The sequence below is a fragment of the Podarcis cretensis genome, assembly GCF_951804945.1.
Source record: "Podarcis cretensis genome assembly, chromosome: 5".
Classification (NCBI taxonomy): Eukaryota; Metazoa; Chordata; class Lepidosauria; order Squamata; family Lacertidae; genus Podarcis; species Podarcis cretensis.
The window spans coordinates 47,119,737-47,146,288 of record NC_137174.1 but is presented as its reverse complement, the minus strand read 5'-3'; the positions used below and the strand labels follow the sequence as shown (position 1 = coordinate 47,146,288).

The window sequence follows — 26,552 nt, the reverse complement described above, 5'->3', positions numbered from 1 at the left end:
CCTAGACAGCCCTGTGGGAACTCCCGCAGGGCTGCCTAGGCTGCGGATGTCTTCCTGAAGCCTGGAGAGCGAGAGGGGTCGGTGCGCACAGACCCCTCTCGCTCTCCAAGCTTCAGCGAAAGCCTGCATTTGCCCCATAGGACTCACCCAGATTTCCTCTTCATTTTTGGAGAGGAAATAGTGCGTCCTATAGGGCGAAAAATACGGTAAGTGTGGCGCTTTTGTTTTTGCTATTTATTTTGTGTTTTTGTTTTTGAGGTTTTTGAGGTTAATTTCTTTTTGTGACTGTGTGAAACCCAGTTCAGCTATTGATTGATTGATTGATTGATTGCGTGACTGTGGAAATGGATAAAAGCGCCCCATCCAAACAATGGCTATCATCAGTGCAGGTAAGAAAAAAATAATAATTTTAATTTTTTACCACCTACAATAGTGTCTTATTTATTTTATAGTACAGTACATTGATTATTGCTTTCATTTTATGGATCAATGGTCTTGTTAGTAAAATTCATGTTAAATTGCTGTTTTAGGGGTTGTTTTTAAAAGTCTGGAATGGATTAATCTGTTTTGCATTACTTTCTATGGGAAAGCACGCCTTGGTTTTGGAATGGACTTCCGGAACAGATTAAGTTTGAGAACCAAGGTACCACTGTATATGTCTGCCTTGCCCATAACACTTGTACTCATCACTTTTAAGGTTAAGCAGCACAAATAATTTCCTACTTGTGTATAAAGTTATAATACTGTATTTGTAAGCCACTCATTAGCCTCCTCCCCCGTTTTTTTTGCAAAAGTAACTCAAAGCGGGGCCAACAGTCAAGAAGGTGGTTTCTGCACATGCATTAGAACCAGCACGAAACAAAACTGAAAAATCTAGAACGCATTCATATTTTAAAAATGCAGGATTAAAACACCCCACCCACTAAAAGAGGCTACTGATAAATTAATTAATTCCTGGTTAAGGGAAAAATGATTTTGATGGGCACCTGAAGACAGGTAATAATGGTGCCAAGTGAGCCACCCTAGAGAGAGCCTTCCACAAGCAGGGAGCCATGACAGAAAAGTCCTGTTCTCATGTCACCAGCCTCCAGACTTCCTGTGGGCACATGATGTGGGTCAGATGACGAATGCAGTGTCCTGGTCAGCGCATATGGGGAGAGGCAGCCCTTAAAGTACAGTGGTGCCTCGCAAGACGAAAAGAATCCGTTCCGCGAATCTCTTCGTCTAGCGGTTTTTTCGTCTTGCGAAGCAAGCCCATTGACGGCTTAGCGGATTAGCGCTATTAGCGGCTTTTAGCGGCTTAGCAGCTTAGAAAAAGGGGGGGGGGAGGGGGAAAACCCGCAGGAACTCGCAAGACATTTTCCTCTTGCGAAGCAAGCCCATAGGAAATTTGTTTTGCGAAGCACCACCAAAACGGAAAACTCTTTCGTCTAGCGAGTTTTCCGTCTTGCGAGGCATTCGTCTTGCGGGGCACCACTGTACTGGGGTCCTGAGCCACATAAAGCTTTATAAGGTCAAAAGTAGGACTTTGAATTGGGCCCATAAACTAAGTGTTAAGCCAGTGCAGTCAGCACAGGATTAGTGTTATATACTCAAGGCTGTCTTGATCCAGTGAGCAACCTGGCCGCTGAATTCTGAACCATCTGCAATTTCTGGAAATCACACAAGACAAACAGGGAAGAAAAGAAGGTGCAAAGCTGTCTTGCCATCTTCTTATATTCAAGATTAGTTACCTGGTTTGGGAACTGCCGGACTAACTTTAGCTGATTCCAACGGCTCCCCAGAATTGGCATTAACTTTCTCATGAGACAATTCAATATGCTCTGAGTCTGCTTTCTTCACAGTTATTTCACCTTCCCCACTCTCCACCTTCTCCAAGTGATCAGGATTGAGGGGTTTTAGTTCAGCCTGACAGCTGCCTGGTTCGTCTTTTAAGAAAAAACTGCAGCCATCAGTATCTTTGGTGTGAGAATCCATAGGCTCCACTGTAAATAGGAAAAAAATTAGGACAAACCATGAGCAAAAGAGAAAGGACAGCTGATAAAAAAACACTATATAACACTAATAATTAAAATTTAAAAGACCGCTACAGCTGTATATAATTTACATGCCATTGACCTATTTAATTGCACAACAATTTCAACTGCACAAAACCACAACAGTAAGTAATGTTTAAAAGACCGCTTATTACCTTCACTGTCTACTACAGGAATTTCCCCCTTCATTAAGAATTTCAACATCTTCTTTAGAACCTTCTTATGTGATTTGGAAGGCTGGAAATGTAAGGCCCGGCATCTAAAAAAAGAAAAAGGGAATATAGTCAAGGTATCCGCCAAATAATACAGTATATTAAACAAAAATTTGATATGTATGTTATCAATTAGTCATGTAGTCTAGGTTCCATGGAACAGCTTAGGCTTTGTTAACAATACCACATTAATTAGTGGCTAGTGATGCTCTTTCGATATTTCTGTGGATGTTTGGAATTATGACAACATGAACATTTAATCACCCGCATTCACTAAAGTGGGCTGAGAAGTTACATGGAATTAAAGCCCAGCAGCACACACAGTTTCAAAGTCTTGCAGTGTACAAATTACTCCGATATTTTTACATCTCTTTTCAGCAAGGTTCTTTACAACACTACAAGTACAACTAAAAGCATTTTATGCATAGGGTTCCAACCTGCTTGCTCATAATAAACTGTTTACCCTCACAGCAACCTGCTTCATAGCTTAATGACATCACGAGACACCATTTCCCATTAATATTCACATTAAGCAGATATCTGAATCTGTCTATATGTCGACATTCAAAAAAAATATACAGAAGTATTGCCTTACCTTATTGTATATTGAGGACAACATGTACGATTCATAATAGGCTTGTAAATGTACTTCCCACTCCTATAAGTTAAAAAAAAACTATTTAAAATGTATGTTTAGTTCTTAAAATAGCCATGAATTATAAGGTTTAAATAACTTATTTGTTTAAACCACGATTCCTGGGTCACACATAATGCTAATCTATGCTCACGATTCCCACCCAGCATGGTCAATGGTCAGGGATTATGGGAATTGTAGTCTTGTTAAAGAACAATGCACTAAACCAGGGTTTGGCATTATGCGCAAACCAATCTGATACCACTGTATTTAAACTGTCGCTACATATTTATTTAAGAAATGTATACCCCAGTTTCCAAATGCTCTCCGAGGCACATGATCATAACCATCCGAAGCAATTAGCTCGTCTCTTGGTGATGTGCAATGCAGCGGCATTCTGGAGTTATTGCACTATGACTGCTGGCCTTATGGGACTCAGAAGAAATAGGCTGCCCACTCCTGGAAGTCTTCTGCTGAGAAGTACTAGACATATATCTACTAAAGGTGGGAGTCTCCACATAGGCCAGATGGAACATGGGCCCCAGCTCTTCTGGAAAGGTCCACTCAAGTCTAGAGCCCCTCTTTTCAAGAAGGTATTGCTAGTCGATTTCTTGCACCAAGATCTACCAGAATAATGATCACTTTAGGTGACAGTTTTAAATGGAACACTTCAAATGGGCTACTGGTCCTAATAAAAGACTTCTCTTAGAAGGAAGTCAAGTTGTCCCCTATTCACAAATGGAGAACTTTTCTGATAGTATACAAGTTACAGTTGGTTTAGATATTGCAACAAAACAGAAAAAGAGCAGGAAATGAAATGAACTCACTCACTGCATGGAAGCTCTTGAAGGGCCAAACTGAAATTTATGCTTATGATGAAAGAGACCGTAAGGGGGCAGCAGAATTATGCACTGTCTCCTTGCCTTCTCAAGTCTCTCTCCATAGCAAATGCCCTACTTCTTCCTTAATTGCCACTAAAACCTGCTAACCTCTAGATGCTCAAGGATGTAATCTAACTCCCAGCCAACATGGCCAATGACCAAGGATAGTGGGGGGTTGAGTGTAGCAATATCTGGAGGAACATAAGCTTACTATGCCTGAACTGAAGGCCACATAGGCACAAAAGTTAAGTAGAGCCTCCAAACCAGGTTAACTAGGGATAAGTGCATTGAAGAGTTAAGAGTCTACACTCTTTCCCCAATAGAAATACAGTGGTACCTCAGGTTAAGAACTTAATTCGTTCTGGAGGTCTGTTCTTAACCTGAAACTGTTCTTAACCTGAAGCACCACTTTAGCTAATGGGGCCTCACCGCTGGAGCACGATTTCTGTTCTCATCCTGAAGCAAAGTTCTTAACCCAAGATAATATTTATGGGTTAGAGGAGTCTGTAACCTGAAGCATATGTAACCCAGAATACTACTGTAGACACTGCCATATATTTTCTGAGGAGGAGTGAGAAGCTAAGACTGAAGAAGCACAAGCAGGGCAGCACTTTGCTAACATGACTTGAAAACACTTTCCCTTTCAGTTTCCTCATGGTACAATGTGAAGTTTATGATCTTACATATTTTTACAATAAAATGTGGCAGTTTGAATTCCACAATATGCTCTTTAATATTGAAACACTGGATTCAGTTACACCAAAAGTGCTCAGATGGCATCTCTTACCTACGCCAACCTCTGTCGATAAGATCTTGGTAATCTTGGACAGTCAGTGAATGAGCCCACATGCCTGAAACACACATCAAACAAGACATGCAGGAGGGGGGGAAATAAAAACTTCAGTTCAAATAATGGGAACAAAGCCAGTTCCTGTGGAAAGCTACTGCTTCCTGTATTTCTTTGCAACACAAAACTTTTTAAAAAAAACAACAACCACTGCTGAATTTTTTTAAACACAAAATTAAAACTTTGTGATGAACATTAAAATCCACATTCCTCACTAGTTTTGCTACATCCACCCAACACTTCAACACCCTATATTTAGTCTCTACCCCAATCCCACTGACCAATCTAATTTACTACGCTCCATTAGCTTTTTCCACCATTACTCTCCCCAACTCAATGCTTAAGGGAAATGGTCCTATCTGCATTAGCAACAGGTCCTCCTTGTCCTCCTTTGACATGTCACATCCACCTCTATCTGCTCCTTCTGTCTCACAGGCATTCAGCAACTCTGCCAAATCTAGCTCTGTGTTTATTCGCCCACCATTTATTCTGTCCCATTGTTCCTTACTGTCCCACCCCTCGCCTCTTTGAAACAAACCCCATTTCTTTCCTCAAAAATATTGAACCTCCTCCTCTACTGTCAGTTTTTCATTAGTTCCTGCTCACACTCACAATATTGCTCTTTAACCCAGCAGAGGGCCTATTACTATCTCTGGGTGAGTAGCTGTAGATCAACAAGGATTTGTGACATCCTATACTTTTAACAACATGACTTCCCAACAACATGACTTCCCCTTCCCAATTAGGCAGGCAAAGTGAAGAGAGCTTGGAGAACAAATATTTTGTGTAGAGGAGGACTGTGAGCTCAAAAGAAACCCCTGCACAGCTTAGCAGCTGCTAAGAGGCAGTCTGTTTTACACCTGGCTCCAGCCAGCCACTCTCCACAATATGACACATTAGTGAAGCCTGCCTTCTCTGCTTTAACCCTCTCAGCAGTCACATTGCCAGGCCTTTTGTACTGTCCCCGTGGTTCTTCCTAGTTCCGAGAGCCAAACCAAAACACAAAACAGGGAAGGGAGTGGGGAGCAAATAAAGAACCCAGAGAGAGGACAGTAACTAACTACCAACCATTTTTATGAAGAAGGCTTGAGTTCATGAAAGTTTACACCCGTGGTTCCCTATGTAGGGCACATTCCCTATGTGGAGGGGCAATTTGATTTTTAAGGGGGGCAATTTGAGAATGCCTTTTAGGCTTCCTCCACATGAAGAGTTCACTTTTTTATAATAAGAATTATATGTCGGGGGGGGGGGAGCAGAATCAGGATTTTAGAGATGCTTAGGTGGGGCATAGCAGAAAAAGAAAAAAAAAAGGTTGGGAACCACTGCTTTATACCATTAACACGTTTGGATTTTGGATGCAGGTGTGTGGGTGGGTGTCCCTTCCCAATCCCTGCTGCAATCCTCCAGATTGCACAGCAGTCCCTGGTTTTTCAAGGGAGGCCTGAAAGGGGTAACCCACCCCCTTACTTTATCTCCTTGTGGCAGCCCCTCAGCTACTGCCCTAGAAGGAAGTGGGGTACCCAGAAAGTGGGCTTGTGGGTTTCATTAAGCCCCCCACCCCGCCTCGCTTCTTCACCATAGCTGGGAGGTGGCAGGAACTTAGGTGAACACCAACTCGCCTAGACTTCCAAGGGTCTGCAAGGAAAGTGAATCATTTCGGACCCCCCAGAGCCAAGGCCCAGCTCAGCCCACGCGCACTTTCCATGCATCTGGCGCTCTGATCTTATTTCTTTAAAAGGTAGTTTTAAGGAAGGGGAGACACGCGCGCAGCGCCCTCCCGTCCTCTGCTGCTTCTCCCCGCCCTCGGGACCCTAACCGTGGGAGAGGTTGCCGGTGTCGCTCTTGCAGTAGCCGCAGCGGTAGCCGTCGTCTCCGCCCAGGTACTCCACGATACTTGGGGAACTACTCCCCGCCGCCGCCGCCATCTTTGCCGGCCGGCTTAGGGTGCCACAAACCCTTCAGCGGCCCCGGGAAGCAGCGGCAGCAGCGCCGGCGGCCGCCATCTTAGCAAAGGGCAAAAGTTTGGGTGGAGCAGGGAAAGGGCTCCAGTCTCCCTCGCTTTCTGTCGCGACTTCCGGGAGCCCATCGCACAGCTTCGCATCTTCCATGTGCGGGGCGCAAAAAAAAAGAGGCATCAAAGGTAAATACTGCGTCTTAAAGGGACAGGTTTCTTATTAGTTGCAGCGGGTTTAAGTTTATCGTATCCTCTGCCTTAAAAAAAATCCTTTAGACATAGATATCGTTTCTTTTTCTGGTTTTGGGTTTTTTTTCTTCTTTAAAACCATCGTGGCAAACAGAAATTCAACAGATGGAGATGAAATGATCGGAGAATCATTCAGCTGTTTTGTTCACTTTGCTGCCTGCTAGGCAGCCTTTAGAAGGCATTGTAAATTTCCCCAGAAATAGCTCGATACTGTGTCGCTAACGCAGCCAGTGAATTCTCAGTTCTGACAGTTATGTAGGTATCGTGCATACATCTTGCACACTGCTTGTTTATTTGGGCATCAATCCCACTGTGTAGAATGAGATTCCCCAGGTAAAGAAACATAGGACGACAGCTTTATTTCCACTTGAAGTCACTCCAGGCATTGGGGAAGTAACATATAAACTATTACAATAACTACAACATCTGCTCCCGAGCTCCGGGGCCAAGTATACCCTTCCCTTCCGTTTTGTCTAATTGCCTAGCCAATTTTTCCCTGTCCTCATACAATCTGATTAATGAGCAAACTACTGCTTTAAATTATGTCAGTAGAATAAACATTACTGAAGCTGCAGCCCTCTCTACCCACTCAGCGGGACTCACTTTTAAGCAGACTGCCGCCATACTGTAGGAGGGAGGACCAGAGTGCTCAGGTTTCCAATTTTTTACGGCTTTCTGACATTTTAAAACGTCGCACGAAACTCATAGACGACAAAACAACTATGCAGGTTCATCAGAAGCAAGTCGCACTGAGCTCAGCCGAGCTTCACTTTCGCACAAGTTTATCTTGGTGTAAATCCCACTGTTTGTGCGGGACCAAAAAGGTCCGTATAGTTAAAGCTATGGTTTTCCCAGTAGTGATGTATGGAAGTGAGAGCTGGACCATAAAGAAGGCTGATCGCCGAAGAATTGATGCTTTTGAATTATGGTGCTGGAGGAGACTCTTGAGAGTCCCATGGACTGCAAGAAGATCAAACCTCTCCATTCTGAAGGAAATCAGCCCTGAGTGCTCACTGGAAGGACAGATTGTGAAGCTGAGGCTCCAGTACTTTGGCCACCTCATGAGAAGAGAAGACTCCCTGGAGAAGACCCTGATGTTGGGAAAGATGGAGGGCACAAGGAGAAGGGGACGACAGAGGACGAGATGGTTGGACAGTGTTTTCGAGGTTACCAGCATGAGTCTGACCAAGCTGCGGGGGGCAGTGGAGGACAGGAGTGCCTGGCGTTCTCTGGTCCATGGGGTCACGAAGAGTCGGACACGACTAAACGACTAAACAACAACAAACGGTGTGCTCAGTGGGGTTTACCCATTTGCAAGAGCCTTACTTCTGAGCAAACGGGTATTAGGCTAGACTAGAGCTCTAAACGCCTCCTTTTCGCGGGCTTAATTTCTCTTAATTTCCTCCTCGCCCAACTACGTTTCCCCATTCAAAAACTCCGAAGCTCTGTCCAAAAAAAACAACTTTTTTTGGAGCCAAGAGCCTTGAAGGTTTGTTTCCAAGCTGGAAGGACGAAGGAGCCTTTGACTCAATACACAACAGAGCCCTTGCCCTATCTCGAGTTTTCACTTGTGCTGCTCCTCGGCTGGGAGGCTGCTAACAGGGGGTGGGGGGGGAGCAAATGCAAGGGCTGCGCGGCACTCCCTGGTTGTCGGGAGGAAGGCGGCCGGCAGCAGCGAGGACAGGAAAAGTCTCAACACGAACGCCGCCATTAACTCCCAGGCGGAGAGCGGGGCAAGCGGCGGCCCCTTCTTCCGAAGGGCAAGAGCACAGGGGGGCTCCGTAAAAGCAACGGACAGGGCGTGCCAGTTCCGCCATCTTTACTGAGGGAAGGGCGTTAAGTAACAAGCGGCGGAGAGAAAAATGCACCCGCGACAGGTGTGCTGCTGGCAGCCGTCGCTACGTAGTCGGGGATTTCCTCTGCAGGCACATCGGCGCCTACCTTCCCCGCCCTACCTTCCCCCCCGCCTTAGTTAGGGCCTCCCTGAAGTTATTCTTCCACCCTCCAGCTCTTACCGTGGCTTGCTTTCCCCCCGGCAGAGTGACAGTAGCCGCACCGGTAGCCCTCTCTCGTTCCTTCGTAGGCCACGACGGAGTCCATGATGCCCAGCCGGTCCCTGCTTGCGCTACGATGCCTCGTTGGCAGAGGAGGGGGGATCGGAGCACCTTGAGCCATCTGCTCCACCTTGCGATCGTTTTGGCAAGCTTCTCCCCCTCCCTTGCCCTTCACCTGTTCCACCCACCCGAAATAATGAGCTTCAGTTCCCGAGGATGCGGCTCTAGGAGCACCATCGCCTGCTAAACAGGAGCGCTCTCTCCCCACCTCAAAGCACGTGCCTCTTGCTTTCTGGGTAGGAAACAGCCGCGCTTGCACTGGAATGTCCCTTTTCAGAGCCCCAGCTTTCAACAGCCGACTGCTAATACAGGGATGTGCAACAAGTGGTTGGGACTTCCGTCTCCCATTATCCCTGACCGCTGGCTACACCGGCTGGGGCTAAAGGGAGTTGGGAGTCCAGCAACATCTGGAGGGCGTAAGTAGGGTGGCCACCCGCTTTGGACTCGTAACCAGAAGTCAGCGTGCAAAACGCTAGATTTGCTGCAATTTAACAAAATTGTCTCTCCCAAACTCATCTCCTAGCCAAAATCCAGGGCTCACTAGCATGTGGAAGTGCATGCTGACAAGGGGCAGAATGAGAAATAGCTTGCTCTTACACATTTAAAAATATTTTTATATTAATTTTCCGCACACAAAACCTGAGAGAACATATGCCTTCTTCCTTTTGTTTCTGGACAGAAATGCTGGTACACCAATCACTTACATGAAAGTCTTTGACTGCTATAGGCTCCTGCCACTACCACACCAGAGTGAAAAGAAAACTAGAAGCTTAAAGTTGAGCCATTTATGCAACTATAGCCAATGACACTTGCCATTTAATGGAAGAAGGACCAGATCAGCATTTATTCTGCCTTCAGACCATCCTTTGCTGGCAACGACGGCAGCTGTTTAAACAATACAGTATTTTAATATTGTGCTACCACACTAGAAGGATAGTTCCTTCAAACTCTGCTCTTCTTGAGTGCAGAAAGATATAGATTCAAACAAATACATTCATCCTTCAGTTCTCTAGTTCCTAGGATGTCATTCCAAGGGCCATAAGCACCATCTGATTTCTCTCTCAGGCCACATAAATATGAACTCAAAGGTCTCTATTCCAGCTGCCACAGAAATGTCCCCACAGTTCCGATATGAAGGAGTGCAGTAGCAATAGAGCTTTCCCAATTCCCTACTAGTTTTCCAAACCGGGGGTGGGGAAAAGAGACTATGCCAGGGTTGGAGATTATTTGTCAAAGGGAGTAAAAGCAAACAACCAATAGCAATTTAAAAATAATAATAATCATGAACAAGGCCTAGAGGAGAGCAGCACTGTTCTGCTCTGTAGGCATGAGCCTGGCAGGACACAGGATGAGACAGGCTTACCATTTTTCCTTCACCTCACCTTAGATTTCAGTCTTAATTGTCCTGCAGGTTTCCAGGTGGGGTGGGCATGAGAAATAAATTGATATGACCCTACTACAGGATATGGGTTAGATGTATGCACATAAGTGATTAAGTCCATATTATGGAGGCTGGTGACAGAGGGGCCCATATTAGGCCAATATGAAGTTCCCCCTGGCCCACTACACATGCAATGAACTAAGTAAGAATTTTACTAAGCTCCTGCACAGAGAAATCCACAGAAGTTATATAATTCTCCTACCACAGGCTAATGGTTAGAGATGACTATCCTTTCATATTCACGAACACAAGTTGCTACTTGGCACATTGGTCTATATACCTACTATAATGTTGGTATTAAAGCTAGGTTACAATTAACATTACTATCACCTCACCAGCATGAGAGTTACCAGTTGGAAACTGATATAACTAGAAAAATTACACACACGTAACTAGAAGAGATACAGCATTTGTGGTTTTATTGAATATTCTTAACATAAGGAAACTGAACTGTACAATTTATAAACAATGCTTGCCAATCTATTTCTGAATGAATTGTTATGGCTGTTGTATCTGTTTTCAGCACAGTTTGTAGAAAAATATTGTATAAATTGAAATCTAATATATAGTACAATTTGGTTTTATATCTATGCCCTTGTATTTTGTTCCAAGACCCCTTTCATATAATCTTGAATTATCACTTTGCTTTGATTTTCATGTAGTTGAAACCAACTAGTTCTTTAAAAAGACAGCAAGTTCTGTGGCCCATAAAACAAGGCAGCTCCAGGAATACATGGTTACCCCAAAACCGATAATCCAAATGCAGTAATTGGATCTTCTTGATTCTTTTAGACTTTAAGGCACATTTGTCTACAAATATGGGTAGTTGTATGCATGTGGAAGGGAGGCTGCTATAGGTTGAAGGACAACTAAGTTACGCTACAATATGTTTATGTAACATACAAAAAAAAAATCAAAGCAAACTTCCATGTTATTACATTCTATGACTTTGTTTGCATGTCATAATTTGGGTTATAAACTATCAGTCACATTGGTACAAGTTTAGAAAACCATGCTCATTTCACTCCACAAGCTGTAACCAAGGTTTATCCTTGGCTTACTGGTTCATGCTTTGCTTGAAGAGAAGCAAACCACGAGCCAAGGCTCCAACATAATGCTAAGTCAGACCACTGCTTAGCTTCGTAGCATGACAAGCCAAGTCATCAGGGGATGAGCAAAGCAGCCACAATTTTCTGAATGCACACCAGTATGCTTGCTCGTTCAAACCATAGTTTGAGCTTTGCGTTACATGCAAACTCTGCCATTAGAAAAATAATGATGTCCCCCCCAGAGTTGTTTCTCGAACATGCCGCTTCCTTCTTCCCTTCACCAGAAGTAGCCTTCATAGAGCACAACGCAAATGCATATGTATATCTATTTTGAGATGTACAGGAAATTTGCTATTGAAGCAGTTTCAATGGAAACAGACCTTGATGCACTCATTCAGCCAGCTGTGGAGGTTTTATCATGCAGAAAGATACATGTATCATGCTCTCTTCTTAGCTTTCCATTTCTAAACTCTTTTTCCCTTCTCCTCATCATCATATATAGATGATGGAATTCAGAATCTGATGTGGCTAAGCAAACACCAATCTCTTTGTTTTATACCAAAGGCTCATTTGCAATTAACATGTACTTAACACTGTGCAAATTACAATGGAACCATCCCTCAAAAAGAGCTGGGGTGGAGCCATTCTAAATCTTCAATGGAATGAAGTTGGAACATGTAAAAACATCACTTACAGAACGGACATACAGAAGGGCAGAACCTTCAATTTCAAACTTTTGCTGTTAAAGCACATATATAATACGTTATCACCTGGAGAGACAGAGATTCTCCTATTCAAATATCTTGAATATTCTCCTATTCTCCTATTCAAATATCTTGAATAATCCTTAAATAGAAAAGGATTCTGCCATCCTCCTGGCAAAACTTCAAACAGGAAACTGGTCAGCACTGTCTTCTTATAGATCCTTAGGATGCCTGCATAATAAACAGAACACAAACCACTACAAAGTAAGCTTTGTTATGTCTTCAAATATAATAAAAAAGTAAGGCTGTCATAATGGTGCAGTTCACTTGGCTGCTGATAGGTGGCGATAGAATTATGAGAGCTGCTGGTCAACAGCCGCTTTGGAGGGCAAGTAGAAGGGAAGCAGAGGGGGGGGGAGGTAGCAAATACAGGTAGGTGGGTGACCCAGGAGAACCGTGCAAGTACTATCAAGACAGGCTGGTGAAGTGCCCCGGCAACAAACTTACTCTGCTGCTGCTGCCGCCATTGCCCACCTCACACCAATGATGCCATTTTAACCTCAGCAGTGTCAGAGGGAGAAGAATGTGAGGGATATGGAGGGTAGGAAGACAGAGGCTGGCAGCTCAGGCAAGTCACAGAGGAAGGCAGGACAAGGCACCTGTACAGCAACTATTCTGCTCTGCCAACGCCTACCACTTCTCTCCTCCTCGGACTCTGATGCAAAAGCTGAAATAGTTTTGGGGTGAGGAGGGCAGCATGAGCGGAAGAGGCAGGAGGAGGTCTAAGTGGAATGGGGTTGGTGAGTGAAGGGAAGCAAAGCAACCAAGCAGCGTAGCCTCTAGTCTGTACATAAAGGGAAGAATCACACTGGAAATAGCATAAAACGATTCTGGGGTAAGATTTATGCCTGAAAGGCACCTTACATTCTCTCCGTTTCCATCTGATGTCCCAGTCTTTCTGGCAGGTGGAATCATGGGCTGTGAAATCTCAAAATTCCTCACAATATTCTGCAGCAAAGAGTTTGATTGTAATGTTATTAGTTCAATTCATCCTCTTGTGCATATAACAAGCACATTCACAATAAGCTCTCTGACTTTTCTCCCAGCATCCGTTAAACATATGAGGTCCATAATTGCAGAATTGTTACCCAATATGTATCTCTGGCCAATAAAAACATTCTTCCTCTGACTACTTCACTTATTTAACATTTCCATTTACCTCCCATTCTTGATAACTCATCGTTATGACTGCTTGTTTCCGTGCTTGAGCATCCTCGTCATTGTCTTCTTCAGGCGTTAAAGGCTCTATCAAAATAAGTTTTAAATTGTTTAAATGTTTTTTGAAATTGGAAAAAAAAGATATATTCCAAAGCCAAACAGTATACATGTATGTAAGTTTAGTTAACTTTAGTGTTTGTTTGTTTTTAAAAAAAATCTTAAAAATTATTCTTGCCTATTACAGGAAGCTTATCCTGATCCAGTTTTATTCCTGCAAGTCCATCCTAGGAGAGAAACAACTTTAATTACTAACAAGAATCAAATATGCTTAACTGATATGCAAGAATCAGAAAATTGACATTCACCTGCAAAGCTCAGACATAATGAGAAATCATGATTTCCTGCTACGAGAATGAGCCACAGGAATGGCCTCATAATAATTTGTCATCCCCACCGCACCCCCATTCCCTTTTTCATTCCCCAATTTAAAATAGATTTGTTTGAACTATGGTTACTGAGAACAAGCCAGGATTTCCCATTTTTCAAAATATTTCAAGGATCAGGCCACGTTCCCTATGGTTTTCAAGTTTTGAATTCTAAACCCATTTAATGATCGGGAGAAAGCAGATTCAGACACATGGTTCAAGATTACGTATCAAACAGGATATTGGGATCAGGAACACGCAGTTCCTCCCCACCCACACGAAAATTACGCACAAATTGCAGTAAAGAATTGCATGCAGCTGTCAGCAACCCATAAATATAAGCTGTTTCTTTATTTTTTTTATTGACTTTGACAACTTTGATTTAAACCAGGCTTACACAGCAAATTTCGGAAATGTTTTGTTTTATAGAAGTTGTTTAAACAGTTATAACCAGCAGAGAAACTATGCAGAAATTTATGTAAAAGTTTGCACATCAGAGGGGAGGATCCATAGAGTTCTCTTGGCCCACTTTTTAAAGTGTAAAATTTTCAACGTGGACAAAGTTAGAGGTGTTCTGTAGCTGGGATTATAAATGACACAACACAGGTACTAGGCTCCAATGTTTTCACTCAGTCTTTCCAGCCGGTGCCTTCTTGCTATTTTGGACTATCAGCTCCAACCAGCATAGCCAATGGTCAGAAATGGCAGGAGTTGTAGCCTAACAACATCTGGAGGATGCCAAGCCAGGTTAAGGAAGACTAATTTCAGGTTATGTTCATATGAACTATTTGTTAATCATACATGGCTATGGTGAGAATTAGCTAACTAACAGCCCTGGGAGAAAGAAACTTCCAAGCCCTCTGCTTCTTCGCAATTCTGCCTCCAAGAAAATTAAGTACAACAATGGCAATCATGGAAGTATGAAAATAAAACCAGCTTATTAGTGACAAAATAAAGCTTCAAAAAGTTTCTCCTTACCCTTATTAAGAATGAAACGTGAAACATGTTTTCCACGGTTCGTGCAAAAGAATCTGGATCAGTCACAAACTCAAGGAAGGATATTGGATTATTAGCTACAGAAAGAAGAATGTGGCTTTGTCGTTACTGCTACAATTATCTACCTCTTATCTACCTCCTCTCTTGCTTCCTTTAAACTCTCATTAGGTAGCAATTCATGCACATCTAAAATTCTGGAGAGATCTATTTTAATTTCATATTTGCTCTTTTCCATTGCAGATCCTGCATTGATTGAGAACAGTGGTCCCCAAACTTTTTTCCTCATGGACCACTTGAAAATTGACAGTGGCAAAGCAATTTACTAGGTGAATAAGCTTTTCCAGAAATAACACCTGAGAATTTAAGTAGGTAACAAAAAGCAAGGCTATAGACACAAACATTTCAATTTCCAATGTTGTACCTTCACGCATCAGTAGAAAAGGATTAAGTGCTGCATTCCCCTCCTCCTCCACAGTTATTCTTAAAGGAGGCAGAAGAGAGAAAACTGGACCCCGCAATATGTTCCATTTATACTTACGATCTTCTCTGTGATAGGCTTGTAAGAGTCCCAAGATCCTCTCTACTTCTTTTTCTGTAGCTTCCTCGTGAGATTCTTCCATTTTATTCAACTAAAGAACCCAACAAGACAACAAGCTATCATTCACGCAGCTGCATTTTAATCAGCATTCTCCAGTTCCCCCATAATATTTTGCACTTATAGCAAGGAAATAAAAATTATGTAACCCTTATTAAAGTCAGCTGTATTATTTTGTGCACTCCTAAGGTCAAATAAAAGATCTACATCAATATCTACAAGATACATGTAGATAATTGTAGATAATTGTAGACTATATATACAGTCGTACCTTGGCTCCTGAACGCCTTGCGTGTCGAACGTTTTGGCTCTCAAACGTTGCAAACCCGCAAGTGAGTGTTCCGGTTTGTGAACGTTCTTTGGAACCCGAACATCCGCTGCAGATTCCGAATGAGTGCAGGAAACTCCTGCAGCCAATCGGAAGCCGCGCCTTTGTTTTTGAATGTTTTTAGAAGTCAAACGGACTTCCGGAATGGATTCCGTTCACCAACCAAGGTACGACTGTTATATAGAGAGAGAGTGAGTGTGTGAGTGTGTAGCTTAAACATTTAGGTATGCCGAAGTTTTGCTCAAGTTTTGCCGTATTCTACTGTCCCAAAGGTGGGGGTGGGGGAAAAATGTCTCTACCAACTGAGACATGACTTTTAAGTCATACTACTAATGTAGAAGGAAACTCCTGGGAGAGAGCTATCAGAGAGCTCAGTAACAGACCAAATTGAAGAGCAAGTTTTCAGTGGTGGTTTAAAGGAGTTTTATGCCACCTCGGGTTACAGACGCTTCAGGTTACAGGATTTCTGCGCTGCGGGTTGCGACCGTGCCTCCCGCACAGATCACGTTCACAACCTGAGGTTCCACTGTATTAGAAACTACCTTCCACTTCAACAATACATTTTTTTCCTTGAACGCACACCATATGAGCGTAGGAAAAAACCTCACATCACACCCTGGTCTACTAAGACAGTTCTGTGCTTCTGGACAAGCAATCTTTCAGAAGGGGTTATAAATTTGCAAAAGGTACCTCAGCTGCCTGCTTATGGCTATGGTGATTTCAGAGTGGTTGGGGAGATGAGGTTGAAATTCCTACACTGTCGAGAATGTCATGGGGGTAACTTTGGGCCAGTCACCACCTCTCAGTTTAACCTATCTGGCAAGGTTATTTTGAGGATAAAATGGTCAAGACCCATACACCTAAGGTTCCTTGGAGAAGAGTGGGCTACATATGTAATATGTAGTGCCTCCCATCAGCTATAGCTGGTGGCCCAGCTGTGCCCCTATCTGGAAAGGAGCAGCCTAACTTCTATGTTCTTGGTAACCTCTAGGCTAGATTACCCTGCAAGACATGATACGTGGCGCTGCCTCTGAAGACAGTTTGGAGACTTCAGCTGATGCAGAATTCAGCAGCCACTTTGTTCACTGGGGCAAGACGGTTTGAGCATAGAGTGCCAATGCTGGCCCGACTGCCAATTAGTTTCCGGGTCCAAGTGCTGGTTTTGATCTATAAAGCCTTAAATGTCTCAGGACTGCAACAGCTCAAGGGCTCCTAACCCCGCTCCAGCAATCAACATCCTCAGGAAGGCCCACTGGGTGCTTTCATTATATATTTTATGCAAAAGGTGAAAACATTCCCCTGCTTTCAGGCCCTTGGCTAATTGAACAATCTATGGCCTTTTAAACTGGGGGAGTGCTTTTTGTTTGTTACTGTCATACACGTGGAGGAACACCTTAAAACAAGTAGCAGAGTTCCCAAAAATAGATCAGAGGCAATAGTACTTCATCCAGCAAAGCTTTGCGCTGAAGGCAAATGAGTGTAATGGTCACAAATCTAAATACATTCTGGACTGGCACAGTCCACAAAAAATCCACTTGCAGCACTTACAAAAAAATATAAAATTATAACAAGACTAAAGCTTAACACCAGGCATGCTATGTACAGAACACGACACCAGAAGGAAGAGAGCTAGAAAGAGAAACCCAGGCTCCTTCTGGCCTATATTAACAGTCCGCATGACCTTAATTGGAAGAGATAAGAGAACCAGTTCAAACCAGCTTCCCAGAAGGTATAACCCAAACAATCATGACCCTTCTGCCTGCTTCTCTCACACAGAGAAGCTTCTAGGAAAGATCTCTACAACTCAGATCAATACTTTCTGCAGTAAACAATGCAAACTGACAGTTACTATGTTATATATTTGTATTTTTATATTCTAAACCACCCTGTAATGCTTGGATGAAGAACAGTACAGAAATTTAATAAATAAATAACAATATATTTATGCCTGAGTCCTGTTTTGTCACTATACTGTGAACTACAATCAATTATTTCCAGCCTTAAACATGCACCCTTAAGCTCCATGTAGCTTACACTTGCATTGCAGTGGGTTGGGCTAGATGACCCTTGGGTCCATTCCAGTTCTACAATTCTACACATACACACCTGTGCAGGCATTGCCCTTCCTTCTTCTTTCGATCCTGGCTTCTTTCGTTGCCTCTCAACTCGCGGCCTCTCAACAGGAGGATCAGCGGTAAAAGTGCCCAACCTAAACCAAATAAAATATCCTAAGTCCCTGTTTTTTGGGGGGAGGGGTGGGAGAGCCATAGCTTAGTGGTGAACATCGCCTCTGCGTGTAGAAAGTCCCTGGCATCTCCAGGTAGGGCTGGGAATGTTCCCTGTCTAAAACCTTGGACGGCCATTGTCATAAGTGTGGCCGGTACTGAGCTAGATGAACAATACTGAGCTCAATGAAATGTGGTCATTGACCGTATTAAAGATATTATTATTATTGTGCAACATTCCAAAGACCTAATATAAAACTTGAATTCAAGATTCCTGCAAGCAAGTGTGTGGAAACATAAATTTCGAAAGAATTTGATGCTGAATCTGGAGAGATTAATTTTGCAATTAGTGTCACTGAGTTGCCTGTGGAGAGGTAAAATTGACGTCCAGGTTTGTGAAGACAGAGTACCAGCATATCTCTGGAGAACACATGCTTCCCAATCAAAGGAATACAGAAAAGGCCTCATAAAACAGCTGTGTGTAAACAACAACATGGCAGCTGGGCATAGAAGCAGGAAATACTACTTTATCTTCTCATTCTGAAAAGTTCAAAATAAAGGTAGCTGCAGTCCAAAAGCCATCAGTCTCTTTTCTCCAGCGCAACCTGGTTAACTTCCTGTCTACATTTGGTGCAACACCCCCTCAAGGTGCAAGGCAGAAAGGACAAGACAGGGAAAAGCCTCTGCTGCTTCTTCTCTCCATCTCCAGATGATCAGCAGCAGCCACTGACAGAAAAGGACCAAATGTTGAGTTCACTTGGCTATGTGATCAGACAGCACTCTGCAAAGGTTTGTACTCGAACAGGGTTTTTGCCAATCCCTTCTCTACAAGGTAAATCCTGCAAGGCTTCTCATACCACAGTTAAGTTGAAGGAAACCTCAAAGAAACTTACATGCAGTGGAAAACGGGTGCTCTTTTAAAATACTTCATTGCTTCTTGACCTAGTTTAGTCCAAGCATCACTAGGCAAAAATCCACCATCAACCTGCTCTTCTTCGCTATCGCTATTTTCTCTTTCCAGGCGATTTAAACCCATAAATGATAACTGTGAACGAAACACACTATCAGTATCATTTCCTATCTGTAGCAAAAATGCACGTCACCAAAAACTATGAATCCACTTTCTAGAAATAGATACATGAACGGAATATCAAGTTAAATACGTCAGAACTTTGAAGGAAATTACCAAAGAAACGTAAATGAGATTCTATTTAATCTAATAGAATCTCATGCTCAGAGGCCATTCCAAGCACATAGAGGGTCAAACCCCAGTTGTATCGCTCATAAACTTATTACAGACTTGCTACTAATTTAGCAAAGTGCTATATTAGAAAAATCCTTACGTCTGGCTCAGCCAGGCTTACCTTACAGTCTTAAACTTCAAAAATAAATAAATCAATGTTTTATTATTAAAACTGAGGACTATTCAATTCTAGCTACACACTGGACCTGCAGCATGTTGTGAACCATTTGCAATGTCCCAGCTATTACAACCTGTTACTCCAAGTCAACAGAGGCAGATCCCTTTCTGGTTCTTTTCCCTACCAGGAACTGCTCCCACCAGCTTCCTGTCTGCAGATGTGATCAGCTTAGCGAAGACAAGGGAGACCCTTATCCTTTCTACATACCCTGGCAACATGGCACATATAACCTTATTTGGCTCTACTGAACCACAAAGGGTACCTAGTAACAAATGGTGACAGTGCTGGTACCTGCCTGATGTAAGAAGTTAATTTAGAAATATAACACAGATTTTAACTTACTGCCGCAAGCAACTTGGCTCATGACAATACTGTGAGAATTGTACAATTCCACACAAATGTGGCAAGACTGGAAAATATGGTATTGGGCAGAGTTTAGTTGCCCCCAACCAAAGGTCATGTTAAAAATAAGGAGCATGTTTCTCGTTCCTGTAACAGAAGCTTTGTGGGCAATGCTTGGTGTTCTTATTCAGTTCTCATTCTGGCTTCTATTTTTTTTTAAAGAGCTCTAGTACCCTGAATAGTTTCTTGGCCCTCTCCATAACTAAGAAATTAAAAATACTGACTAAATAAACAAGCAAAATATGCATAATTTAGAAAGTTTAAGCATAACTAAGAAGTCAGCTTTTCTTTGCACATAAGCAAAACTATGCTGCTGAATTTTTTTTATTTATATTTTGACTTAAGCACAGAGTTTCTTTTCAGATATGGTTTGTGTTAACCATAGTTAAGAACACACCAGAGTTTGTCTTTCTAGCTGTCCACTACGGTTTTAAGCTGCTTGTTTGCTTATTTCTCTCATCTGTTCATAACTCGAGTTTCACAAGTTCTTGATGATGTAACACATTCTTGGAGCAAATAAATGGCCCTAAACTGAACTGAGCACAAATTGTATTACAAACCAGTTTCAGAACCCAGTCTGTTGGTCCCAAACAAGCCACAGCTTGTGAACAGTCTTTGTTCACAAACTTAAAAAACTCCATGGTTTAGCAAAATAGCCCATGATTTTGTATTACCTCTGAACCCAGAGTATGTCCTACCCAGCTATGTGAATCTTGCATTTCATACTACAGGATTTGGGACCTTTGTATATTTGGGACCTTCGTATAAGTGCTCAACAAAGTGCTTATCTTGCAACAATAAAGTTATTTGCTTTCACATCTATACTAGAAATAATTTTGCTAATGAGCAGTAGGTAACCGGGGGGGGGGGGGGAGAGAATGGTGATGGTGATTTATGGACCCAACTCCTATTTAATAACTCTTAAACATAGCAACTTTATATTACTTCAAAACTGATCACTCCAAACTTACTAAATCTTCAGCAAACTCAGATGGATCAAACACTGACATCTCCGAGTGCAACTGGCTTGCTTTTTCCTTTCCTAGATTTGATGCCAAAACTAGGAACTGAGCATCCAAAGCAGCCTCCCTTGCCCGGGACACTGTTATGAAAGAAATACATCTTGTTACTGTCAGAGACAACTGAAAAATAAGAACAATTTGATTTTAATTACCACCCACTTTTCTAAGGGGCCAAGATTTCAGGCCCTCAAGCATTCAATGAGATCTACTAGAACAGAAAATTGCAATTCCTTGTGGCAGCATCAAATACATTTCTGCTTCTAAGATGGTTTGGAAGAGTGGGTTCTTAATGACCACCTGCAAAGAGTCTGCTGAAGGTGCCTAGAGATAATTTGGTTGCAAACCCTAAAAGACCTACTGTCCCACTTAGACCAACGTCACTTGGTCGGGGGGGCTGTGATGGACTCCAGCTTCCAAGGCCTAATTAGTTCAGGACCACGCTGTTATGCACTGATTGATTTATTGCAGTTATATTTTGATAAATTATTAGACGGACTGCTATTTTTCAGTAGTCATACCTCTGGTTGCGTTAGGTTCATGTTGCGGATTTTCGGGTTGCGAATGCGGCAAACCCAGAAGTGTATACTGCACGCTTTGCGCATGAGCGCTCTATTGCATCACATGCACGCACAGAAGCAGCGCTCTACCTACGGACTTTTCAGGGTGCAAACGGCACCCCGGAACGGATCGCATCCATAAGTAGAGGTACCACTGTATATTGATAGGTATACTGAATATTATTGTGCTATGAATTTATTGCATTGTTTTGAGATTCTGTGGATTGTTTTTTGCTGTTCATGTTTGTACAGTGGTGCCCCGCAAGACGAATGCCTCGCAAAACGGAAAACTCGCTAGACGAAAGGGTTTTCCGTTTTGGAGGCGCTTTGCAAAACGAATTTCCCTATGGGCTTGCTTTGCAAGACGAAATGTCTTGTGAGTTTTTCCGACTTTTTTTTCCTTTCTCCCCCCCCCCTTTTTCTAAGCCGCTAAGCCACTTATCTGCTTATCCGCTAAGCTGATAAGCCACTAAAAGCCGCTAATAGCGCTAATCCGCTAAGGTGTCAATGGGCTTGCTTCGCAAGACAAAAAAAACGCTAGACGAAGAGAATCGCGGAACGGATTCTTTTCGTCTTGCGAGGCACCACTGTACTTATATTCATAGAATCATAGAACGGTAGAGTTGGAAAGGATCTCAAGGATCATCTAGTCCAGGCACCCCCAAACTCAGCCCTCCAGATGTTTTGGGACTACAGTTCCCATCATCCCTGACCACTGGTCCTGTTAGCTAGGGATGATGGGAGTTGTAGTCCCAAAACATCTGGAGGACTGAGTTTGGAGAAGCCTGATCTAGTCCAACCCCCTGCAATGCAGGAATATGCAGCTCTCCCATACGGGGGATTGAACCGGCAACCCTGGATAGAGCGTGGTGCTGATAATGCCATATAAGCTGCTTCGTATGTTATTTGGGGACGCAGGTGGCGCTGTGGGTTAAAGCCTCAGCGCCTAGGGCTTGCCGATCGAAAGGTCGGCGGTTCGAATCCCTGCGGCGGGGTGCGCTCCCGCTGCTCGGTCCCAGGGCCTGCTAACCTAGCAGTTCGAAAGCACCCCTGGGTGCAAGTAGATAAATAGGGACCGCTTACCAGCGGGAAGGTAAACGGCGTTTCCGTGTGCGGCTCTGGCTCTGGCTCTGGCCAGAGCAGCGATGTCACGCTGGCCACGTGACCCGGAAGTGTCTCCGGACAGCGCTGGCCCCTGGCCTCTTAAGTGAGATGGGCGCACAACCCCAGAGTCTGTCAAGACTGGCCCATATGGGCAGGGGTACCTTTACCTTTACCTTTTATGTTATTTTTCATATAAACTGTCTTGCGCACCAACTATGAGAAGATGGTATATACCGTATTTTTAGCTCTATAAGACGCACCAGACCACAAGACGCACCTAATTTTGGGAGGAGGAAAACAAGAAAAAAAATATACTGAATCTCAGAAGCCAGAACAGCAAGAGGGATCGCTGTGCAGTGAAAGCAGAGATCCCTTTTGTTGTTCTGGCTTCTGGGATAGCTGCGCAGCCTGCATTCGCTCCATAAGATGCACACACATGTCCCCTTACTTTTTAGGAGGGAAAAAGTGAGTCTTATAGAGCAAAAAATATGGGGAGTAAAATTGGCATTGATATATGAAGCAACAAGAGGATGCTAGGCAATGGAAGCTACCATGTAATTGTTCCTAAATCAACCTAACATTCCAGATCAAGAATGGTTACAGTTTTCCAAGTCAGTAGGAAGGGAGCCCCTGAAGACATCTAGTTAGAGTACAATTATTTGTACATGTATCAGTCATACTCTATCAACAGGCACTGAACCAAAGAGCCAGAAAGATAATGTTTCAGAGAAATGAGAAACTTCAAAGGCCTTGAAAACAGAAAAGAACAGCTACCCTCCTCTGCCTCCGCTTTTTCCCAGGCCTTCACACTCCTATTCCTGCTGTTATCTAAGGAATGCAGAAAGCTAGAGCCAGCATCCTTAAAAAGATTGCTTAGTGTCTCTCCTCTAAGGACGTTGACTTCATTAAAAAAAAATAAAAATTAAGTTCAGTTCTATTTGACACGAGACAAAATATTAGTTACTTTTTATTTCAAGCACCATTTCCAAATGTAAAGTGGGTGGGGAGGTGAGAAGTAAATATAAGTATCTATTGTGGGCTACCACCATCTTACCTCCTGTAAATAGTCTATTCGCATCTTCCAAAGCCTCTGTGAGTTTATCATTTCTTGTGCTCAGCATCATTTCACGATTCTCTAGAATAAAAATCAAGCATAAGTAATGTGCTTTTAAAGGAAAACAAAAACAAGATAAAAACACATAATCCAAAATATACCCCTCAAGTAAATATGAATGCAAGTCAGTTACATCTCTGAATCGTACCTCTTGACTTACAGCTTGTTTAACTTTATGCATGTTCTAACCACAGCAACAGCTCTAGAATCATCAACCTAACAGCACCTACATTTAGAACAAGCATAGGCACGTTGGAAACCAGGTAACTGAAGCACCACTCTCTATACTTGCTAGCGCAGGCATTAAAATAATCTTGGGAGGCCATAACATTTAGGATTAGGGTTTCATGAGAATTTCTAAAGAAGAGCATGAGAAAAGCTGCCAGTGGGTTGTAAGAAAATATGCTTTTAATTGGTGCTATTTGATGAATAAAGAATAAAGAAATAATAAAAGCCGTGAGATTGAAAATAAACAGGGGGATTCACATAACACTATTTTGTCCCAAGTGGGGTATGCCGTTCCAGAGCACACTCGAGGATATGCAAACTTTCTGAACATTTTTGATTTCTCCTTCGTACTACCCGCAGCAACGGAAGAGCTGCGTTTTGCACCTTTTCCGTTTTGCACCTTTTCCGTCGCGAGCCACGACACAAAAGCCATGCATCAATGAAGCACAAAAAAAATCAACTTTTCCCATGGCCGACGGGGAGTACAGTACGTATTGCTATTACAACTCATGACACAGAAGGGAGAAAGTGAAAGTGCGAAGAGGGGAGTCGGGACCCTGCAGGGGCGGCCAACTCTCCCACGCCTTCCTGGAGGACCGTGGTGAGAAGAGGGAGCTGGACCATTGGGGGGGCATATGGGCTCCTTCCCTTATGTGGGCACAAGACCAGCAGCCCCCCACCCCACTTCTCTACCAGTCTCTACCAGTCACGCCAGCCAACCTTTCCCTAGGGCGCGGAGAGGGGACGGACGAGGGGCTCGGGGGACTAGAGGAGCCCTGCCCCTGCAGCGAAGCTCCCCCACCCGCCTCCCCTCTCCCGCCCCGCACCTACGCTGCACGGAGGAGATGAGCTCCCGGTACTGCTGGCGGAGCAGCCGCCGCGTCGCTTCGTCCGCCCCGTCGCTGCCCGACGGCCCCGGCAAGGCGCCCTCGGCTCCCGCTGCTCCTCCGGCCGCCCCGTCCTCTTCTTCGCTGCCTCGCCCGCCGCCATCCCCGTCGCCCGCTCGCGCCCGGCGTCGAGGAGTGCCGCCATCGGGGGAGCCGAGCTGCTGGCTTCGGGAGCGCCGAGGTGCGTCGCCGCGGTCGCTGCCGGAGCCGGACATGGTAGCTGCGCGCTCTGCCCCGCGCGCCTCTCGAGTGAGAGCGGCTCGGCCCTCCCGCTCTCGCTTGAACCGCTCGGGGAAGGAGAAAGGGGGCGTGGCAGACTCCGGACGCCCTAGATACACGAACGGGTAGAGCGCCTCGCTCGACTTCCGGCAAAAGGAAAGAGAGAGAGATGTTAAAAAATCGGCTCGATCCTCCTCTATCTCTAGGATACTCGAGGTGAGCCGGAAAGAGCGACGGAAAGCCGAGGGGTCCGAATCAAATCGCGAAGCGTAGCTCAGCCGCTGATGCTGCTTCTTTTGCGCCAGCGGTTGAAAAAAGGGTGCTGGCGCCTTTTAAAAGACACGTCGTTCAATGTGGTTGTGTACTTTTGATCTTTCATTTATGACTACTTTTAGTTTTGTTATGTTTGTAATTATGTGATTTTTTAATATATACGTTGTAGGCTGCCTTGAGCATGGTTTTAACTTTGGAAAAAGGCAGTATACAAATGAAATGATTCATTGATCCCGAGTTAAAAGATGCATAAGCTATCACTTCTCCTTTATAATACACCCTCCTTTATAATAATCATCATTTGATTCCAGAAACACAGTTAAGGTAGCAGCACAAAATCCAGGGAAGTGTTTTCAGTCTATACAGTACCTAAAAAAAAAAAAAAAGCAACTTTTTGGGAACAAAATCAGTCAACAAAATTCTGAAACATATCTCGTGTAAGGAGGAAGAAACTGCTCTTTTGGGGGGCTCAGTTTTTCCTATTCCCCGAAGCCTTTCGACTGTTGCCAATGCGTGCAGCGGTAGGAGCTGGCTGGGTGAAGTTAAAGCCGAGAGCCCGATCAGCTGATTCCTCGGGGTCTGCCTGGTTGTGCATAAAAGCGGGTGCACACGAGTGCCTTCGAAGAAACGCGTGCTCAGTGAAACGAACCAAAGAAATTTCCGCGAGGGGACGTGCGGGAAAACACCAACACAGTCTTTCCCCCATCGAGTTCAGTCTGAATTAGTGGTTTTTTTTTGTGCAGAAGAAATGCGCAGGCAGTGACTGAATGCTGTTTAGCAAACTCCGATTTAAGAACAAATGCACGTGATAAGAAAGAGCGCTCCTCACACTCTGATTTCTTGCTCGGTACATGAGGAAGAGGACTGATGCGGCATCCAGCAGGGGGTAGTAGCAGCATATGATCACCCGAGCCTGCTGCAATTAGTAGCCCAAAAATGAGCTTTATTAAGCTGCAGCACTCAGGACAATTTACATAAGATAAAATAAATCAAGGACAAGTGAGCTTAATAAAAACTTTCCCCCCTAATATACCAGTTAGCCACAGTGGTTCGCTATGTAGGGCTGCTTGTTTTTGTTGCTAGGCAAAGACTTTTGGCCACAGTATGAGTTTAACAAGAAAGCCAAATGAAAACCCTAAAAGGCATGGCTTACTCACTGCAGTATGCTTAGCATATACACAGCCTTGTCTTAAATACACTCAGATTTACTTCATAGTACATGTGTGCAGAATTGGAGCCCTGCCTTCCCTGAAGATTTAAGACAGGTGACAATAACTAAAAGTATGCATAACACATTCAAGCACATTAGAAAACTGCACCCACATCTGAATGGCAGCAACTAGAATCAGTCTAGATTGAAAGCAATATTTTAAGGACAAATGATTCTATATTGCAAAAAAACTACATGTATGTGCTA

At 43.7% G+C, this 26,552-nt stretch overlaps 2 protein-coding genes across 11 annotated transcripts in view; both read right to left on the bottom strand.

Annotated features, from left to right (window-relative positions):
• Positions 1-9,223, bottom strand: part of ATE1 (arginyltransferase 1) — a 74,273-nt gene extending 65,050 nt beyond the window's left edge. For 2 of the 8 annotated variants that reach the window (XM_079976718.1, XM_079976721.1), the window contains exons 1-5: positions 6,427-6,636; positions 4,551-4,614; positions 2,844-2,906; positions 2,192-2,295; positions 1,734-1,985 (exon numbers count right to left, since the gene is read on the bottom strand). In XM_079976718.1, coding sequence (XP_079832844.1) covers positions 1,734-1,985; positions 2,192-2,295; positions 2,844-2,906; positions 4,551-4,614; positions 6,427-6,535 — 592 coding nt within the window. In that variant the 5' untranslated portion in view covers positions 6,536-6,636. Of the gene's footprint in view, positions 1-1,733; positions 1,986-2,191; positions 2,296-2,843; positions 2,907-4,550; positions 4,615-6,426; positions 6,638-8,828 lie in introns of those variants that run through there. The other 6 variants (XR_013839082.1, XM_079976719.1, XM_079976720.1 and 3 more) reach the window with 6 other exon arrangements.
• Positions 9,224-10,770: 1,547 nt separating this feature from the next.
• On the bottom strand, positions 10,771-24,922 carry NSMCE4A (NSE4 homolog A, SMC5-SMC6 complex component). Of its 3 annotated transcripts, XM_079976590.1 has the most exons (11): positions 24,588-24,919; positions 23,469-23,549; positions 20,703-20,833; positions 18,802-18,953; positions 17,790-17,892; positions 15,299-15,389; positions 14,743-14,837; positions 13,575-13,623; positions 13,341-13,426; positions 13,046-13,129; positions 10,771-12,352 (listed from the first exon to the last, which is right to left on the bottom strand). In XM_079976590.1, the coding sequence occupies exons 1-11, from the start codon at positions 24,856-24,858 to the stop codon at positions 12,344-12,346; spliced, it is 1,152 nt and encodes a 383-aa protein (XP_079832716.1). In that variant the 5' UTR covers positions 24,859-24,919; the 3' UTR covers positions 10,771-12,343. The 3 variants fall into 3 exon arrangements, with proteins under 3 accessions (XP_079832716.1, XP_079832715.1, XP_079832717.1); XM_079976589.1 differs by lacking the exon at positions 10,771-12,352 and having other exon boundaries at positions 12,359-13,129; positions 24,588-24,922; XM_079976591.1 differs by lacking the exons at positions 10,771-12,352; positions 24,588-24,919 and adding an exon at positions 23,677-23,903 and having other exon boundaries at positions 12,359-13,129.
• Positions 24,923-26,552: the final 1,630 nt, after the last annotated feature.

Excerpts from the sequence above, each read along its gene's own strand:
- NSMCE4A (XM_079976589.1), bottom strand. The coding sequence starts at position 24,858 with ATGTCCGGCTCCGGCAGCGACCGCGGCGACGCACCTCGGCGCTCCCGA. Across the intron at positions 15,390-17,789 it reads GAAGGGCAATGCCTGCACAG|TTGAATAAAATGGAAGAATC; the intron begins GTGTGTATGTGT and ends TGGGTTCTTTAG. Across the intron at positions 13,130-13,340 it reads TGAGTTATCAAGAATGGGAG|AATATTGTGAGGAATTTTGA; the intron begins GTAAATGGAAAT and ends TCTTTGCTGCAG.